Consider the following 18,388-nt stretch of genomic DNA (forward strand, 5'->3'; position numbering starts at 1 on the left):
AACCTTATCAAGACTCGCAAGGAGACGACCGCTGTTGAGTTCCATGGCAAATATTCAACCCGAGCCTGACCGTCGCCGTGGAAGGTGGCCATGCAGAAATGGTGTTATGTACATACAGAAATACTATATTCTACTACTACTGCCGTAGTAAAGGGGCCGCGAAGCCATGCCATGCCTTAATTGTACCCTTGGCCTTACCCAAACGCCGCGCTCTTTGGCTGCTTCAAGATGAACCACGATAGACTCTGGATAGAATCCGAGTCTCCATCGCCACAAATTCACACCTACTTTCTCGCATTCGAAATACTCGACATTGCAAGATTCGCCGGTGCCTGAGGCGATCTAGGTCCAGGACTGCCCGCCCTGCTTGGCGCCGCCGTGGGTGCAGCGGAGCGGTTGTGGCTCATGTGAGCACGGACAAGGTGGCCTGCTGCAAGGGCTGAGCATAGTGAAAGTTCACCCGCCAGCACACCTGCGGCGACAACTTGGGCGAGCTGCTGGGAGTTCTTGCCGGGTGTTGTGGGGTGGGCACCTCGCACGCCGAGCATGTCGAGCATTGCTGCTTGTGGTTCGAGAACTGTGCCGCCACCGATTGTGCCGACCTCGATGCTGGGCATAGACACGGAGATTTGGAGGTTGCCGTTTAAGCTGTAAACATGTTAGTACTCTGCTCAGATCCCAGGCGCTGCCAGATGACTTACTTCTTCATGACAGTAATACAATTACTGCTCTCCACATTCTGCGCCGGATCCTGACCTGTGGCGAGGAAGATGGCAGTCACAATGTTGGCAGCATGTGCGTTGAAGCCACCTATACTTCCAGCCATAGCACTTCCGATCAAGTTCTTCGAGATGTTGAGCTCAACGAGAGCATCAACATTACTCTTGAGCACACTTTGTACAACGTCCTTGGGGATGATAGCCTCAGCGACGACACTCTTACCACGACCATCAATCCAGTTGATGGCAGCGGGCTTCTTGTCTGTACAGTAATTACCAGAAACGGAAATGATGGCCATGTCGGTGAAGCCAGCTTCTTGGGACATGACGCTAAGAGCCTTCTCGACACCCTTCGAGATCATGTTCATACCCATGGCGTCACCTGTTGTGGTCTTGAAGCGAACGTAGACGTATGTGCCTGCGATGGTCGACTTCAGCTCTTGAAGTCGTGCGAAGCGAGAGGTAGAGTTGAAGGCGTCCTTCATGACTTTCTGGCCATCGACACTGTCGAGCCAGACCTTGGCGGCAGCAGCACGGGTGAGAGTTTCAAAGCCAATGCAAGGTCCACGAGTCATACCATCGGCAGTAAGGACAGTTACAGCACCTCCACCAGCATTGATAGCTTTGCAGCCTCTGCTCGTGCTTGCAACAAGCACACCTTCGGTGGTGGCCATGGGCAAGAAGTAGCTTTGGCCGTTGATAACCAATGGTCCAGCAACACCAAGTGGAAGCGGCATGTATCCAATGACGTTTTCACAGCAAGCGCCGAAGACACGCTCGTAGTCGAAGTGCTCGTAAGGGAGCTTGGACTTCTCCAGCTTCAAGGTGAGGGCAGATGTGGCGGGTGTACGCGAGATGACGGATCTGCGGATCTTGACAGCACGAGTCTTGTCTTCAATCGTCTTCTCCAGAGCGTAGCCAGGAATCTTGCCACGAACAGCCAGATCTAGGAGTTCAGTGTCGTCAAGTATCGGTGCCTTCTTTGCGGCAAGGATCTTCTCGCACTCTTCTCTTGTGCGCTTGCCTTCCTTGTTGACCAGCTCTTCGACTTGTGCATCATCCGCCTCATGCTTCTCAGTCCTGATGGCTGCGGGCGCCACTGCATGTCCGTTCGCCTTTGGCTTGGGTGCGATCAGTTCAGTCTGAGCTACAGGTGTAGAAGGCTGACTCATTTCGTCCGGCGATTGGATGGTCCACCTCGCGGCGTTGAACAAGTATCCGTTGAGCACCAAGCTCAAGGCAAGAGCAATGATAACCCACTTGCTAAGCGTTGGATCCTCGAAACTCTTCAATAGACTTTCAACCACTCTGCCGCCCAACACGGAGAACATGCCACTTTGGTAGTCGCCGTCGAACAGTGTCCAGTCAGATGCCTCTTCAGGTGCTGCGTAGTGTACAGATGGGTACTGCAGCTCGTACTTGATCGGGTTGAAAACGGTGACACTAATTGGCTGTTGGCTCTTCTCAGCAGTGGCAAAGAGAAAGTCCAAACCATTGCCAGCAACCTTGAATGGATCCATCGGAGGTTGCGTCACCACACTCGACAGACCAGCGGTAGTGACAGGCGCATTGTTGCGATGGCCTCGGAAAGGCATGGTGCAGAGATTCAGCACATTGATGAGCAAGAAGCCGCTAACCATCAGGACCTTGAAACGTGGAATGCTGCCGTCGCGAGCCTTCTTGCCAAAGATGCTGTTTGCACTGTCGAGGTTGCCACTGGAGTAATCATTGCTGTTTGCGACATTCTCTGCTACACGTCGGCTCACACCATCGTCCTCCAGAGCTCTGCGCAGGTTGACGTGGCGCTTGATGCGGTTGATCTCGAGCTTGATTGTCAAGATCGATGTGTAGAACGTGAAAAGCAGGATGCAGTCGAAAAATAATGTCCAAGCAGCCAGGAAGCAGAATTGCTTGAGACCGCCTTGAATGCCAGAAGCCGCACCAATGCAGAGAATGGCGATCTCGATGGCGTAGTCGCGCACAATCTCGAAGCCGCGCTCGCGGACGGCAGTCACCACGGCGTTCTGGATGGTAAGCGGCGCATCTCCGTTGCCTCCAGGTGTTGTGTTGCCATTCCTTGCCTGGACCGATGCAGCCAGAACAGCCTGCGTGAGCATGATTGGTTTCTCAAACCCCACTGTGACGACCAAGAAAGGAACACCCTCGGAGAGCAAGACGACATTTTCCGGAACTCCGAGCTTGAGCGTGACCATCAGTCCGAACAAGAAAGCGAATGCGGATGAGAAGAGGGTAGTGGTCGCGAGCCAGAAGTTGGATCCGAGGCGGCGCATGCTCATGAAGAGCGAAGCAAAGGTCAGGTACATGGAGATGTAGCCCAAAGACATGATGACGATATCGAGAGTCTCGGCATTCTTGATGAGATCCAGGAAGGAGTCCCAGGCGTTTTGAGCCCACTCGAGCATGCCACCCGAGCCAGGAGCTCTCTTGGCCGTCTTCATCAGCCACTTTTGTTGTTCTGGTTCATCGTCCGAGCCATCGCCATCGTCCTCTTGTGGGAGGCGGGCAGGTGAAGCAGGGATCTCCTTGACAGTCTCGAAGAAGCGCGCGGTCTCTTCAAAAGGCATGGAGAAGGCGAGCATGGTGTCTGAGGACACAGCAGAGAGGATGTTCTCACTCGCTGGCAGTAGTTGCACAGATGAGCCCTGCGGTATAGGCACCTTCTGCGCGACTGGAGCAGCATTGGGAGAGTTGGTGCCCGAGTCCAAAAAGTCCAAGGTCACCAGCGCGATATCCTCTTCCTTGTCATTCTTCCTCCTGCTTGCGCCATTCTCCTCGACCTGCCACTTCCAAGCTGTTTCTGGTCCGAGGTGCAGGCTTCTGCTTCCTGTCGAGAGCGCAGTGAAGTCGACCTTGTTACCACTAACGGGCGAGGGTTGGAAGAAGCCCGTTTCTAGGAGATTGACGTAGAATACGCTGCTGAGCACTGTGATGAAGACGATGGTGCGGATTGGGTGTGTGCATGCCTTTACGGACACTGTCTGCAAGTGGGGAGTGATGGCGCTGCTGTACGTGCCAGGCTTTTTCGGGTCGGTGATGTCGTAGTTTCGTCGCCATCGGCTGGGAGTGAGTTGTGAGCCCAGCATGTTGAAGACGCTGGAGCAAAGTGTAGTGATACTACGCTGTCGCGCAGCACGGAATGGGGTGTTTTCAGGAGATATGCAGCGTGGGAGGTGGTTGCCAGAAAAATGGTACGACTCCGTTAGTTCTTGGAAGTCGCGTCTCGCATTCCGTGCTTGCCCGAAGATGTCACTGCCGCTGCTGTTGCGTTCCTGCCCTGTCGCTGTGTGGCCTTGGTGCCTGAGTCTGTACAATGCTTCACGAGGAAACAAATTCTGGTGCTCGGTTGCTGTCGATCAACGTGACCATGTGCTGCAGCTGGGGCAGTTTGAGGGATGCGATGCGATGCGATGCGATGCGATGCGATGCGATGCGATGCGATGCCATGCGACTTGGGCCTTGCAATTGTTCTTCCCACGCCTCCACCAATTTCTTTCCCACAAGGTCGAGAGACAAAGGGGAGCAACACACAAGTCGAAAAGCTCTCGAGACCCTTTCACACTCCGCTCGCTCTCTCTCTCCTCTCCTCAACGGCCGGTAGTACTGTATCTTTCACCCACTCACACCCACCCGCCACAGTCGGTGTGCACCGGGGGCTGCTGCTGCTAGAGCAAGTCGGCAAGTTTCCCGCCAGGGACACAACCAACCAGAGATCCAGAATCGGATGCCCTCCGCAAGTCTGTTTTATCGCGAGATGAGCTTTGAGATGTTATCTGATGGAAATGATTGTGAACACAATGCCGACACTGCGATCGTATACAGGACACGAAGATGGAGAGTGAAAGCCAGCGCAGTGCCACATCAACACTGGAAGCGCAGCAATGCCTTCATCACTTCTCGATCAGCTGTCAAACAGGAAATCAGATCATCTGCATCTGATAATGCGAGCGCCACAGCCAGCCAGCAGCATTCATTGCGTGGCTGTTTTGGCTGTGCAAAAGCTTTTGCGCCGAGCGACCGCCTGAACGACCATCTTCTCTCATGTTGGAACCAAGTTATGCGTATGCCCGAATCTCAGCGCAGCTGCAAGATTGCAGACCCTTTGCGTGTCATGTTTGACGTCTACGTATATGGCGGTGCTGTCGCATATCGCCATGGAAAAAGTATGCCGATCGGCAGGCCTCTGCAACGTTCGCGTGGACCTGCTCGTCCGAGGGCACGAGACCACATCGACATCGAATGTAACCACTGTCCACCGATGCTACACTCGAGCATCAACCACAGTCACAGATGTTGGAAGTTGGAACGGCGCCACCTGTCATCTCGAGCCCGAAAGGCCGGAATAAGCATCCTCGAGGTTCCTCGCGCTGTGCATGGAGTATGCCTGTACAATCGGGTACGAACTTCAAATTGCATCATCATCGCTGCCAGCGAGGCTGTCGAAGTCTTCAAGGTCAGACATCAGGTGGTTAACTTGATGCCTCCAACATCTCCCTCATATCGCCCTCCCTTCACCTCCCTGAACAGCGGCACATCACCACCCGTAATTCCCTCAACGAACTTAGGGTCCGGATCAAACAGCATAACGTGCAGATGTTCCACGGCATGCACACTCTTCAAACCCGCCCAATTCTTGAACCATATTACGTTTTCTCTGCCGCACTTACTCGCGAAAGTCTGCTCAACAAAGTCATCTACCAGTGCCCTGGTCTCTGAAGACATGTCGCCGATGTCTGACGAAGGGTCTGCGGGAAGATGGAACTTGGTCCAAACAACCAAATGTACAATCCTCTTGTCGATACCGTAAGGCCAGTCGTTGTAGAGGATCTTGTAGTCCTCGGGATTTGTGAAGGCTTCACCGGATGGAGAGAGATCGTTCCAGTGCAGTCGTTCACGCATGACGAAGTTCATGATACTACCATGCTCCCTCACGAGCTTTGCGCAGTATTCACGATAGAGGCGAAGCTCACTGGGCACTCTGTCGAAGTCGGCGAGGCGGTTTTCGAGGATGATGTTCTTGACTTGTTGCCATGATTGGCGGTGGTACTGAGAGTCGGGAGTGCTGAGGATGCCTCTGTCTTTCTCGTTGTCGAAGGCGTAGCGCAGAAACTCTGGACAATCTTCCGTCCAAGAGGCCTTGGGTACATTGACATTCCAGAACGGTACCGTCTCACAAGCCATGGCGGTCTGGTCATGCAAGTCAGTACACTCATCTACCGACGTCAAAATCCCCTCATCCGGTACGGCTTGCATCACGGCGCACGCCCTGTTGCTTACTTTGCGCCTCACGCAAACGTGGCAGGAAACTTCCGACGTCCTACGATACTCTGTCTCGGAATCTGTATCATGGTGGCCTCGAAAACGCAATCTTATGCCTCCGACCATTCACCACCGGTAGAGACGTCTTATCGCATGGTCTTGATGAACTGCCATGCAAATTACTGCATCATGCAGATCTACCCGCAAGAAGCAGGAGGTGGCCGAGGGTGCAAATGTTATCCGTCACAGCGCGTCGTGGCAGTTTCGCGTAAAGCGGGACTTCCAAGGTTTAGGGAGCAAATCTTGGTGCTCTGAATAGAAACGCGTTGACACGTACCGACTTGACAAGAGTGGCACTTTCGTCGACAAACGTTGTCGTTGGTTTCCGCTGGCTGTCACTTTGCAACTCGCCGGATAGCAGGCACGGCAGGGCCCTGGGCACGGACGCACAATTATCATTTTGTTCATCATCAGCTTGCATCGTCTCAACCGAAATCGCAGCTGGCTCCTATTGCCGTAAGCGTGGGTCGACGTGCAGATCAATGAATGCATGCAGTGCATGTTCAGAGCCGTTCTGGCCGCCGACTGGCTGTTGCTTCCACATGTGACATGCCCCTGACATACTCGGCGCTTGATTCTCTGAGCGCCATCCGGCATCGTCGTGCGTGCCAGGGCCCAGTTGTGCTAGCACAGACATCTCGTATCCTACACACTTCTCCACGATACAGAACTCACGGTCGTTACTGCTAGTCATAACATTCACACCTATTGCTACCTCCCGTAGTCACGACTGCCGAAAGACGAGGGCTGCGCCCGCGCCTGCGCCTGCGCCTTCGAGGAAACAAAACAGCGAAAAGACGCGGCGATCGAGCGAGAGCGACTCCTGAAACGAGCACGAGACTGGACATCCAGTCTGCCAGACACCGCGCACTTGCCTCGGATACTCCAGCATCCTTCTCCACGGCCTGAACTCCGGCGAACGACTGCCATCGGGCCAGCACCGCGACACCGAACGTCAACAGTCGATCGTCTTGATTGCCTCTGTCGCATGGTCTTCATTCCGCAGCCCTTCGAGTCCGGAGTTGAGGAGTGAGCGTCATGTCGCGGACGGACGTGGGCCCTTCACCTCTGTCACCCTTTTCTATGAGCAGCAACGCCTCGGACTCCGTTGTTGGACGATACGCCGGCGGAAGCATCAGTCACCCCGCGGGGACGCCCAACGACGTGCCATATAGTGGTGGACCGTATGGCGCCGCGAGACCAACCGGGAGCTCACCACCATCCTCGCAACACCCCAGCGGCTCGACCGATCTGTCGCGACCCTCGATGGTCGGCAGCAGCGTGAATGGCAACCGACCGCCTTCGACCGCCTCTTCCGTCGGCATGTCGAACGATGGTCGCATGGGCTTTGGGAGGCCACCGCCGGGGAATCGCGACAGCGGGAGGAGTACTTACAACCCAGATGGCGAAGAAGCCTTGTCAAGACACTACGCTGCGTTGAAGAACCACCTGGCGAAACACCTGCAAGATGAGACGGGCAACATCAGACCTAACAGGGCGCGAGACAAGCTGTTGCGGCTGTCTGTCACGCAGTTCATGGAGCTCAGTACAGATGTGTACGACGAGCTGATCCGCAGAGAGGACGAGCGAATGCAGCGAGTGGACAGTGTCCCACGATTTCTCCCCCCGAAGCAGAACTTCCACCCCAAACGGAATCAAGCACGGCAAAAGCTGTCCACTTTGCCCCTCGAGCGCTTTCGGCAGCTCGCGACAGACGTCTTCTACGAACTTGAGCGGAGGATACCTCGATTTGCTGGCGGCAACATAAGTCGACCTAGGAGCACGACCAGTAACGCTAGCAGCCGCAGTCAAGTGCCGAGTCAAGGTGGTCCGCGGCCGCCTCCTGGACAATACCGCTACCCTCCACCGGGAGGTCGAGGTCGTGGCTATCCACCTCCTAGTCCTTATGGTCCAGGTCCGGGTGGCATGATGTCGCCAGGTCCTCGAAGACCCAGCGAAGCAGGATCACTCGGTCGGCCACTTCCGAAACATTTTCAGAGCAGTACTATCATCCCGAACAAGAGCATCATGGTCGAAGACGATGAGGTGGAAGACGATGAAGATGCATTTGGCCTGGATCACATCTCGAATGGCATCAGCCAGCGACCAGATACAGGGTCAGCTGAGGACAGGGAGAAGATTCAGGCTCAAGAGATGGAGATATCCGAACTGAAGGAAAAGCTCGCGAGCCTAGAAACACAAAAAGGTTCATCAGAAGAAGAGCGTACAGCCTGGACGACTCTGCGGGAGGAGCTTGAGCAGAAGAATGTGGACGCTACAACTTTGGTCGACAGTCTACAGCAAGAGCTGGCCTCGTTCAGGTCCAAGTCGGAAGATGATGATGAGATTCGCGAACAACATAATCGTAATATGCAAGCACTGCAAGATCAGCTCGAGGAAATGCATGAGCGCCGAGAGGAGCTTGAGCAGATGCTGCAAACGCACCAGGAAGAGAATGACAACCTCCGCGATCAGCTTACCCACGTACCTCAGCACGACGACGATCTCAAGCTGCTGCAAGTACAAATCGAGACACACCAAGCGGAGAGTGAAGGACTGAAACGACAGCTGCAAGCCCGCAAAGATTCCATGCCTTCGGCAGATCACGAACAGCGGATACACGAGCTGGAGGAAGAGCTTAGCAGGCAAGAGAAGATATCTAATGAAGTCCGCGAAGAGGCTATGACCTACCTCCGAGAAATGCGCGAGCTCAGCAGGCGGAACGATGTAGCAATCGAGCAAGAAGAGAAGATGGCAGCCAAGATCTCGCAACTGGAGAAGGACAATGATGCATGGCGACAACGTTATGCTAAGATCAAGGCACAGAACAAGTCGCTACGAGCATCCACGATGGGTCTTGGTCTCCAGACCGGTCTTGATACTGGAAGTCTGGTACGACAGGAAGGCTTGATCTCGGAAGGCGGTCTGGTACGAGATACGGATGTCACCCGCTTCCAGCTATCTGTCGACGACCTGCTGAAGACCGCACGACAGCAAAGCACAGAAGCCATGCTGGAAAGTGTCAAGGCTGTAGTCGTCAGCGTACAGTCGATAACTTCAGCTGTGCGCACAGATGGCTACCCGTCGCCAGCGCCGTCACCATCAAGTCCCGAGACGAACATGCAGCAAGTACCAAGTGTCGGCAAGCTGAAAGCTAGAGTGACTGGCACAGCCAACAGCCTCATCACTGCGACAAAGCAGCACGCCGCTTCGCATGGTCTGTCGCCTGTCGCCCTACTTGACGCCGCTGCCAGCAACCTCACCGCCTCCATGGTGGAGCTCATCAAAGCCGCGAAGATCAGACCCTCGAACAAGTCCGAATTGGCGGATCTCGACGCTGTTGATGAGCTAGGTGCTTGCTACGATGACAGTCTCTCGCCGACTGGAGGTGCGGGCCCGCTTAGTCTGCAGGTCCCAACAATTGCCACGGCGACGACTACAACATCGACCGAGAAGACACTCCCCCAACCACCCCAAGCTGAAGCAAAGAAAGGCACCGGCGGCTGGTTTGGCTGGGCAGGCAAATGGAACGATGACCGCTCAGACGACAGCAGCGATAACGCAAAGGCAGGGCAGCAGACTCAGACACCAACCTCAGCAGCTGCGAAAACGAATGGCGAGCACGTCCGTGTCCAGCCTCCGGGCCGTGCGTCCACGACCTACACGGACGACAGCGACGGCGAATACGATCCATACCGGTAGTCTCAGTATGTGAAACGATGTCCGCCGCCGATGATTCCGCGGAGAACGACCTCGAGAAAGCACGGCAACACGCCACGATGATGGATGACGACGAAGAAGAAGAAGAAGAAGAAGAAGAAGAAGAAGAATATAATATTAGTGTGTAAAGCGGAGACTAGAAGTGTCTTGGATCCTGGGAGTCGGCGTTTGAGGTCTTTTCTTGGATAATTGGGCAAATAACCCTTTCTGTGGGATGGTCGTACATTTTCGTGGCGACCCTTTTTATACGGCACTATAACGGCATTTTCTTATCAACTGGCTTGGGATTTCAGATTCGACAGAGATGGACTCGAAAGCGAGAAAGGAAAGGAAGGGAGGGTGGGTTTTGGGATACGAGGGGCTTGGCTTTAATGTGATGAGTTTGGAATAGAAGAAGATTTCCATGGGCGGGTGGTATGGGTAGTTGGGTATATTGATATCAACCAAAAGCCATCAGAGAGTGCGATGGCTGGTAGGGGTTGAGATGTGGTAATGTAGATATTCTGCTGCCATGCAAAGAGGTTCGATCCGAGGGCCCACTTTCTTGAGTGTGGAATTCATCGATTCAACAGCCTGACGGCTTGCTTTCGAAGAGAAGGCCAATTCGATCCAATTGCAGTGTTGTCGGGTGGCAGGTACAGAAGAGAAGACTTGAGGTGATGGCAAACGCTTTGCCGGATCGGGGAACAAAGGACGACTTTTCCTTGGATATTGGTCATGAAGGGATCATTTCGTCTCCACCTTGCATTGCTGGAGAACGCAGCTCTTGATTTCGGCCGCTAACTTGAGTGACACAGTATCTGAGCCGTGCAAGAGAATATGGCGGCTCCGGCGGCTCAAGAATTTTGGAACGGCGATGCCTTACCAATCTATGGCGACTGGGACAACGATCAGGTTGTCAACAATCTTCGATACGGAAGCATGTTCAACAGCGCCGCAATTGCGAGCACAATCGTCTCTGGATCCAACGTGCCGGGCCCATGGCATGGGATAGAGTGTTTGGGAAGTGGTGGATCAGGTCAGGCTGTACTTTACGCACGCTTTGATGCTGCAAATGCGATAAGAGAGGTCAGTAACATCATCTCGAAGAGGCTGTACTGTCGCTAATCAATATCGGCAGCGATTGGTTGTGAAGAAAGTACAATGCGCAGCTTCGGACTGGTATACACCAATGAAATGGCCCGGGCCAACTGATGGGAATGACGACCGGAATTACAACGCTGGGATGAATCATTCTCAAAGTATGGAAACGCTGATACACCGAAAACTATCTCGACGGCGCTGCAACGCCTTATTGGAGTATATTGGTCACAGCCCAGTGGAGCAAAAGCATTGGCGCTACAGGCTGTTCACGCAATACGCTGACCAAGGGGCTCTCGATGAAGTTATAAGCTACTATCGCCAACACGTCCGCGAAGCGCCCGAATGGGGGAACCCTGAAGCGTTCATATGGTATTGCTTCCAGAATCTTGCCCGTGCCGCACGGGTTATGGAGTGCGGTGATGAGACCTTGCCCGAAGTTTCTGGCTGGAGGAGTGTCGTGCACCGCGGCATCAAGCCAGGGAATGTTTTGCTGCAGAGCCCGGCTACATACTGGACCTGCAGCACAGTGGCGGCTGTACCCGATACCTGTGAGTTCACATGTTCTTACGTATATATGGGATCGTCGTTATTGACCGTGGTTGCCAGAAACTCTCCGACATGGACCTCGCTGTGGAAACGTCTACAACCGATCCGAATAATCCGAGAGCATATCAGGATGCTGGAACACCAGGGGTTTTCGCTCCTGAGCAGATCCGTTGGATCAATAGTAATACCAGGAGTGTTCATGACACGCCACCTATGAAGTCCGCCACCAATGTATGTGGACATGTCGAGACGACGCAGAGCGATGACTGACATCGAGAATAGGTCTTCGCCATTGGTCTGACCATATATTGCGAGCTGTTCCTCATCCAATCGTTCTCGAGGATTTTAGCTGACTTTTATTTGCTGCTATAGGCCTTGTGTATAGAGTCCTCAGTCCGGGACTGGACTTCAGTGATGGTGAAAGTGTCCAGATGCCTCTTCCGCCGACTGGATTCCCAATAGGGGTAGGTACATAGGTCGCTCCAGGCGCTGCTCAGTTTCATGCTAAAGCGTCTCACAGGGTGCTAAGTACTCGGCCACATGGACCGATCTCATGAGGGAGTGCCTTCGCTACAACCCTTCGGAGCGCCCTTCGCTCAGCTACATTCTTGACACCATCGAGCCCAGGGGCCTGACGGCTGACGATATGCATTTCAAAGGGATGCGAACTGCTAAGCTGAGAGGGAACACACCTTGGTACGATATTGGGACCTCGATACACCATCTCAGGGGCTTCAACAACGATGTGTACCGCATAGGACTGGCTAGGGGCAACACTCAGCCACCTAGGGTGCCGCTGCCTTGGCGACTAAAATCGTGCCCACATGGGAGAAGATGAGAGCCTCTTGCTGCAGCGGAGTAACATGCGGACTTGGCTGCCGCTGCTTCCTGGGGTTTGCTAGGATACGCGCTGCGGGCAGACGCTATGGTGTTCCGATAAGTGCTGGTAATGCTGGTAAGGTCCAAATTGTTCTTGAGGAGCTGTAGTCTCATGATTGCCCTGGTATGATGTGCACCGGGCTGGAAAGAAATCGTACATCGAGACATCAATCCCGATAAGATCTTCCTCTACGACCCCACGCCAGGTCGAGATTGGCAGCTGTACCCATCACCAAAGCTAGAAGATTTTGATCGAGCCGTGGAGACCAGCCCGCAAGATCCCGCGACGAGCAACCCTCGAATGTTCCGAGACGTCGGTACGCCGGGGTTTTGTGCGCCAGAACAGTACCTGTAGTATCGTGAACTGCGAGGCAACTTCGATAAACCTCGGCTGAGCTCAGCTACCAATGTGAGCTCAGGATCCGCTACGAGTCGCATACTGACCCATGCTGACGAAGCGAGGACAGGTCTGGGCTCTTGATGTTGTCATATACTGCCTGGTACGCCGACTCGAGAAGCCCGAACAAATTGTGAATACGCGAGACACCGATTTGGATCTTCTTGAGCCAGAGGGACTACCTCTGGGCCCGCTTTCTCCGAAATTCGTTACATGTCTGATCACCTCTTAACCGAAACCGGGGTTCTCTGGGACACTGACCCTGCTCATGCGAGACTGCCTTCGGTTCAACCCCGAAGAGAGACGGTCGCTGGATGAGCTGAGTGCACGACTACAGTCACCTGATTCGAAACTGGACTATGATCGGTTGTACTATAAAGGCATGCGCGAGGAGGTTCCACGAGCTGGGGAGACATGGCAGCGAGCTAGCCAGAGGCCACCAGAAGGAATCCCGATGCGCTCTTGAGACAAGTACCGGGTGGGCATGGCCCGTGGCAGCTTACCTCCTCTGAACAGGATACCTTGAGCACTGCGCGGCAACATCGGAACTCCGACCTCGATTGCACAGGCTGGTACTCTGTCGCAGTCGTTTTATCCGTATCACCGGGCTCTCGAGTGAAGCGACTATTACCTGCTGGTCGGCAAGTTTATCAGTATCGAATGCTCAAGCCAGGCGTATTTGATTCGGTCGTAGAGACTGATCTGCGATCAATCTGCATAGTCTTGCCAGCTTTTTCATCAATCATGCGTGGCTGCCAGGAACAACGTGGACATCTTCTGCTACAAAGCACCAATCCCGTGCTGTATAAAGGCTTGTATTACGTATCCACATAAGGCATGCTTAAAGTTCAGCTGCCCAGTCCGGCTGCTATGGACCAAGCAACCCGTCAACAGGAGGAGTCTCTTTGTTCTTTAGGGGTATTTTCGTTCTCTAGAGGCGGAAAGGTTCTAGAGAAAGTGCCTCCCGCACAAATTAGCAAACAATTCCACCCCTAGAGTGCTGTCGAACGTCTAAGCGTCATCTACTGATCCTCTGGTCTGACATCGAATCATGGCTGGCCATTATATCCCAGGTTGGGGCGAGCTTGACGACGCACTTGTTGTTGTGCCAGAGGTCGCCAGAATGAATATCCAACGCTTCGTACAGAACGATACTGTCGGTTTGAGAATTGACCAGGAGCTTGAACGCCCGCGACCATGGAAGGCGTGAGAGGGTATACGGTATCTGGGAATAGGGGGTTCTGGTAAGGCTGCATTATTCGGACGCTTCGACGTATTGCAAGACGTACGTATAACCTCTGCGCAATTGAGCAGATTGCTGATGTCAGTTTTTAGCGTGTCGCTGTGAAGGAGGTTGAGTGTGATTGGTTTAACCCGCTCGCTTGGGCACCAAATGATGCGATCAACTATGACGCGAATGGCAATAGAGATTACAGCACCGGCATTGACCGTTATGAGAGTGCAGAGACATATCTTACATTCACCGAACACTCTCCGAGCAAGATACAAATGCAATTGTGGAATACCGCGGGAGAAGTGGTGTCCTCGCAGCTCAATGGCGATACAGACTCCTCACGGAGTACGGATGCCATGGAAGCTTGTTGAATGTCATCAAGCACTACAGGGACCCCGACAACTTCCCGGATGCCCGCGTGGGCGCTTCTGGTCTTCCCGAAGTCATGATACCATTGCCATTCATTTGGTACTGCCTTAGCTCGCGAAGGCCGCAAGGATCATGGAGCAAGGCACAGATGCGGGGGCTCCGGCGCCTGGGTGGAAAGAGATCATACACCGCGACATCAAGCCATCGAATATCTGGCTGTACGATCCTCCGACAGGACCGGCCGCCGGGTTGAGTCTACTTCGATAAGCACATGCACTCGTGACCCAGCTTGGTCATGTTTCGAGAGTCGGCTGCGCTTTCCTCGGCATGATCGGCACTGCGGCATGGTTGAAGTCGCAGGAGCGCACGATAAGAGACTCTTCACAACCGGCTGCTTCTTTACTGGGGGCTTTCGCTGACATCTCCATCATTCAGTGGCAATTATATCCTAAGCCGAAGCTTGGCGACATGGGCTCAGCCGTCGAGACGACGGCCGGTGAACCCAGCACGAACAATCCTCGTGCCTTTCGAGACGTTGGCACCCCAGGCTTCCTTGCACCCGAGATGCATCTATGGCACTCCAGCAATCATCGAGGGTGGCATGATAAGCCTCGTCTCAATGCTGCAACCAATGTGAGTGTCCAGTCCAATCCCTAGACTTGACGTCTCTTGACTGACTTTTGACGACTAGATCTATGGCATTGGCATGGTCATATACGTACGTTCTGGATTAAACATCACTAGCCCCATCTACAAGGGGAAATGCTGATTGTTCACAATGTGTCTGATCTTCAGAGTGGCTTTCCCTCCGATGGTACAGGTCAGTCACTATAACCTAGATCAGCCCCCTGCACCCAGGAATTTCCCCGAGGGGCCTCTGCCGCCAGGAGCGGTGAGTCCCCCAGAAATCATGTGGCAATGATCGAATCTAACACGATCGACAGCACACGGAGTCGGTATCGCTTACAATCTTGACATCACTGGTGAGTGGGAGCGCTGTACAGGCCATGCTAAGCCATGGAGCGCATAATCTTGTTTCTCAGTGGTCCCTGAACTTTGGCAAACACTCCAGACTGACTGAGCGTGTGTTCAGATGTGGCGATGTCTATCCTTCGCACCGGATGAGCGTCCTTCGCTGGACGACATCTTCAATACGTTCCTACGCAAATCAAAAGGACAACTAATTCCTAACGATGAATACTTCGCGAAAATGCATAAACTCGTCCCGAAAGTAGCACAGCCCTGGTTCGATGGTGATCGAGGTGCACCATACCTCTTGGACATTGACTTCCCCGACAACTACCGAATCGGACTGACCAGAAACAACTTGCCCCCCCAGTAGGACCACCTCCTCAATAAAGCTGGAAACTCGCGCTGTGCCCTCTACGCAACTTGGCCCACTACTACATGCGACCGACAGATAGAAGCGTATAACGGTTGACTACAAGACAACATAAATCGAAATTGTTATCGCTGCCTCATTCAGTGATGCTACATTTCGCTGTGTGGCTATGTAAGAGCGCTCCTTACCATCATTTGCCACCACCGTGAACAAATTAAGTTGCTTCCATGACCGCTCCTGTGCAAGTGCCGTACCGGAGGTCCCTCATCAAAAGCAATCAACGCCAGAAAAGATACACATGAGCGTGTAAAAGAAAGCATAAAGTCGGCATTAGCCTTTGACTCGGCTATGCTCAGCCTTCAGTTCATATCCAGGGGTACCTTTAGCGGATCTTCTTGCCTGGCAGCACCTTTGGTCGAATGAGCAGGATGTTCTTCAGACCATTAGGTGGAGTTGAGCTGGACTCCGCGGTGTTGGCCCCCACTCCGTTGGCCTTCGCGCTGCCTGCCTTCAATTTGCCGGTCTTTGCAGTCTGGGCCTCGCTGTCCTTCGCCTTGGGCCCACCAGTGACGGTCTCGTTGCCACGTTGAGCTAGAATGCTGGCGGTACTACGATTGGACGTGTTAGTCAGCCAGCGCTCTCCGGACTCAGCTACGACCTCGTACAGCGCGCCCTTGATTTTGCTGATGGTGATGCCTTTCCCAGCAGTAGTGCCGGTTTCGCTGTTAAGCGCTGGGTCGGAAGCACCGCTCATGGTACTGTTGCCGCCGAGCGGACCGTTGACCTTGGGTGGGTTGGGTGGAAGATACAAGCCGTTGCGTATGTCCACGAGGCCGTTGTTGTAGGTTTCGCCCACGGCCTTGCGTTCTGGCTGACCGGCGACCTTGAATGTGACGTTGGCTTGGGCGGCAAGGGTAAGGTGATGGCTTGGCGCCAATGACGATCTTGACGGCCTCCATGCTTATTGCAGTCTTCTTGCTCTGCTTGACCGGCTTCTTGGCGATTCTAGCCTTCTTGACCTTCTTGTCGCCGCGACTCAATGTCGCTCGTGGCCCGTCGTCGTCGCTGCTGTCATCACTGTCACCCGGCTGTGAGATCTCATGGTCACCCGGGTCCTCAGCGTCTTCTGGATCTTGCATGGCGTTGGTGGAACGAGCTTGGCTGAAAATCTTGCCAGAGTGATGGACTCCCTCCATTTCCGCAAGGGCGAAGTTCATGTTGTTCGTAGCCATTGTACTCTTGTTGAGCAGGCGGGATGTGCCGCGCATCTTCTCGACTTCGCCTCGCACCTCTCCCCTTATGCTATCAGCAGCCTTGTTGACGTCGGTCAGGGCGGTCTCGATATCCTTGAAATTGATGTAGCGAGAAATGTCGCCTGAGTCGATGATGACCTGGATGCTGTGGTTGAAGTTGCGCTTCTGTATCGCGCGATAGAGGAATCCGATTGCGAGCAGTGGGTCGCCTGGAAGCAACTCGAAGAGCTCAACAAACTTGTGAAGCTCGTGGGTCAGAAACTGGTGGAGTGGATCTACATTATACCACAGAGTCTCTCTAGGACGGTACAACTCGTGATGGATGTACTTGTCTGAGCGCTCGTCAGCCTGGAGGTTGAGATGTCCGCGAATGATCTCGACCAGGTCGCCCTTGTCGAGGTTCTTCTTGTTCTCCTTGTCAATCTTGGATTCGTTGCGCTTGCTGATGTCCGGCTTCTCGGCGATTTGACCTGTCTTCTTGTCGTCGATGTACTTGTGTTGGTTCGCACGTCGGTCCTCGGGTGTTGGTCCGTACTGTCATGGTGGTCAGTATTGCCATCCTCTTAGAGTATTTCTCGCAGGTCACATACCTTGGCAGTTTCCTTCTCAGCCGTACGAATGCGCTTTTGCCTGTCCTCCTCCATGTCTCGTTCATCCGGGAGCATGTCTTTCAGCTCTGCTTGGCTACCACGAAGTGCCGATGTCCCGCGGTTGTTGGCAGGAGTCTTGCGACTGCCAGATGTGGAACCGGTCGCCTCGGGGGCCTGCAGGTTGGTGGATTTGCGGTTGACCATCTTGACTCGTACCTCTACTGTAGGCAGAGGTAGAGGTGTTCCTGGGTGGTGTCGGAAATGTATGCTACACACTCGAGATGAAAGGGCGATGCCGCGTTGTGGTGTGTGAGAGTGTGTGGGTGTGGCAACTGTGTCGTGGTGGTGGGCGAGATTGGTGTTGAAGTTCAAGATTGAGCAGCGGGCGGTCGACTTTTTGAAGACGCTGAACGAGAGTGCAAAGGGTCTCGCGCTTGTAGATGTGATAAGGCCCGTGCCCCCGCTTTCTTGGAGGAGTCAGCCTGCGAGGGAAAACGTGCACCGATTTCCCAAAATGTCACTCGCACAAGCTGCGGGGACTCACTTCTAGTGGATGGGGAGTTTCGTGATTGGCTTCATTGACTCGGAGGGGCTGGCAGGTAGGCAGCGATGAGTGGGGACTCTATTCACATGTTAGTGCGAGATTCACTCGGCTCGCGATCTCGACATTCTGCGCGCGGAGCTCCTGTGGGGTATGCACACCCAGACACAATTCCGAACTACCTTCTTGGACCTTGCTACACCCTGGACTGTGCCACGGGAGGCTGTAGTGTTATTGCGCTCCAATATCTTGCCCACGCTTCTAGCTACGCTCATCTATTGCTCTCGAGAAAAGCTGAGAGAAGATACATAAGGCAGTAAGATGTTATTGCATCTACTTCTCAGGCTCTGCTTTTATGACCCATTCTTTCAAGCGAAG

General features: G+C 53.8%; 7 protein-coding genes across 7 annotated transcripts; 4 read left to right on the forward strand and 3 right to left on the reverse strand.

The window, feature by feature from the left end:
• Window positions 1-284: 284 nt before the first annotated feature.
• Window positions 285-3,823, reverse strand: CLAFUR5_04207 (3-hydroxy-3-methylglutaryl-coenzyme A reductase; the record flags this gene model as incomplete). The annotated part of the gene is made up of 2 exons (XM_047903355.1): window positions 285-648; window positions 702-3,823. The coding sequence occupies 2 exons, from the start codon at window positions 3,821-3,823 to the stop codon at window positions 285-287; spliced, it is 3,486 nt and encodes a 1,161-aa protein (XP_047761001.1).
• A 1,375-nt stretch (window positions 3,824-5,198) lies between these two features.
• On the reverse strand, window positions 5,199-5,990 carry CLAFUR5_04208 (N-acetylglucosamine-induced protein 1; the record flags this gene model as incomplete). Its single annotated transcript, XM_047903356.1, has 1 exon — window positions 5,199-5,990. The coding sequence occupies one exon, from the start codon at window positions 5,988-5,990 to the stop codon at window positions 5,199-5,201; it is 792 nt and encodes a 263-aa protein (XP_047761006.1).
• Window positions 5,991-7,094: 1,104 nt separating this feature from the next.
• Window positions 7,095-9,758, forward strand: CLAFUR5_04209 (uncharacterized protein; the record flags this gene model as incomplete). The annotated part of the gene is made up of 1 exon (XM_047903357.1): window positions 7,095-9,758. One exon carries the CDS (start codon window positions 7,095-7,097, stop codon window positions 9,756-9,758), a length of 2,664 nt encoding a protein of 887 aa, XP_047761007.1.
• An 837-nt stretch (window positions 9,759-10,595) lies between these two features.
• Window positions 10,596-12,243, forward strand: CLAFUR5_04210 (uncharacterized protein; the record flags this gene model as incomplete). The annotated part of the gene is made up of 6 exons (XM_047903358.1): window positions 10,596-10,844; window positions 10,897-11,394; window positions 11,466-11,636; window positions 11,688-11,700; window positions 11,778-11,869; window positions 11,926-12,243. 6 exons carry the CDS (start codon window positions 10,596-10,598, stop codon window positions 12,241-12,243), a joined length of 1,341 nt encoding a protein of 446 aa, XP_047760212.1.
• Window positions 12,244-13,732: 1,489 nt separating this feature from the next.
• CLAFUR5_04211 (uncharacterized protein) lies at window positions 13,733-14,286 on the forward strand (the record flags this gene model as incomplete). The annotated part of the gene is made up of 2 exons (XM_047903359.1): window positions 13,733-13,837; window positions 14,017-14,286. 2 exons carry the CDS (start codon window positions 13,733-13,735, stop codon window positions 14,284-14,286), a joined length of 375 nt encoding a protein of 124 aa, XP_047760211.1.
• A 325-nt stretch (window positions 14,287-14,611) lies between these two features.
• Window positions 14,612-15,626, forward strand: CLAFUR5_04212 (uncharacterized protein; the record flags this gene model as incomplete). Its single annotated transcript, XM_047903360.1, has 5 exons — window positions 14,612-14,917; window positions 14,976-15,002; window positions 15,105-15,176; window positions 15,229-15,267; window positions 15,378-15,626. The coding sequence occupies 5 exons, from the start codon at window positions 14,612-14,614 to the stop codon at window positions 15,624-15,626; spliced, it is 693 nt and encodes a 230-aa protein (XP_047760210.1).
• Window positions 15,627-16,008: 382 nt separating this feature from the next.
• On the reverse strand, window positions 16,009-17,673 carry CLAFUR5_04213 (uncharacterized protein; the record flags this gene model as incomplete). The annotated part of the gene is made up of 4 exons (XM_047903361.1): window positions 16,009-16,234; window positions 16,292-16,509; window positions 16,568-17,413; window positions 17,470-17,673. 4 exons carry the CDS (start codon window positions 17,671-17,673, stop codon window positions 16,009-16,011), a joined length of 1,494 nt encoding a protein of 497 aa, XP_047760209.1.
• Between the last annotated feature and the right edge of the window lie 715 nt (window positions 17,674-18,388).

This window comes from Fulvia fulva, chromosome 4 (genome assembly GCF_020509005.1).
Source record: "Fulvia fulva chromosome 4, complete sequence".
Lineage (NCBI taxonomy): Eukaryota > Fungi > Ascomycota > Dothideomycetes > Mycosphaerellales > Mycosphaerellaceae > Fulvia > Fulvia fulva.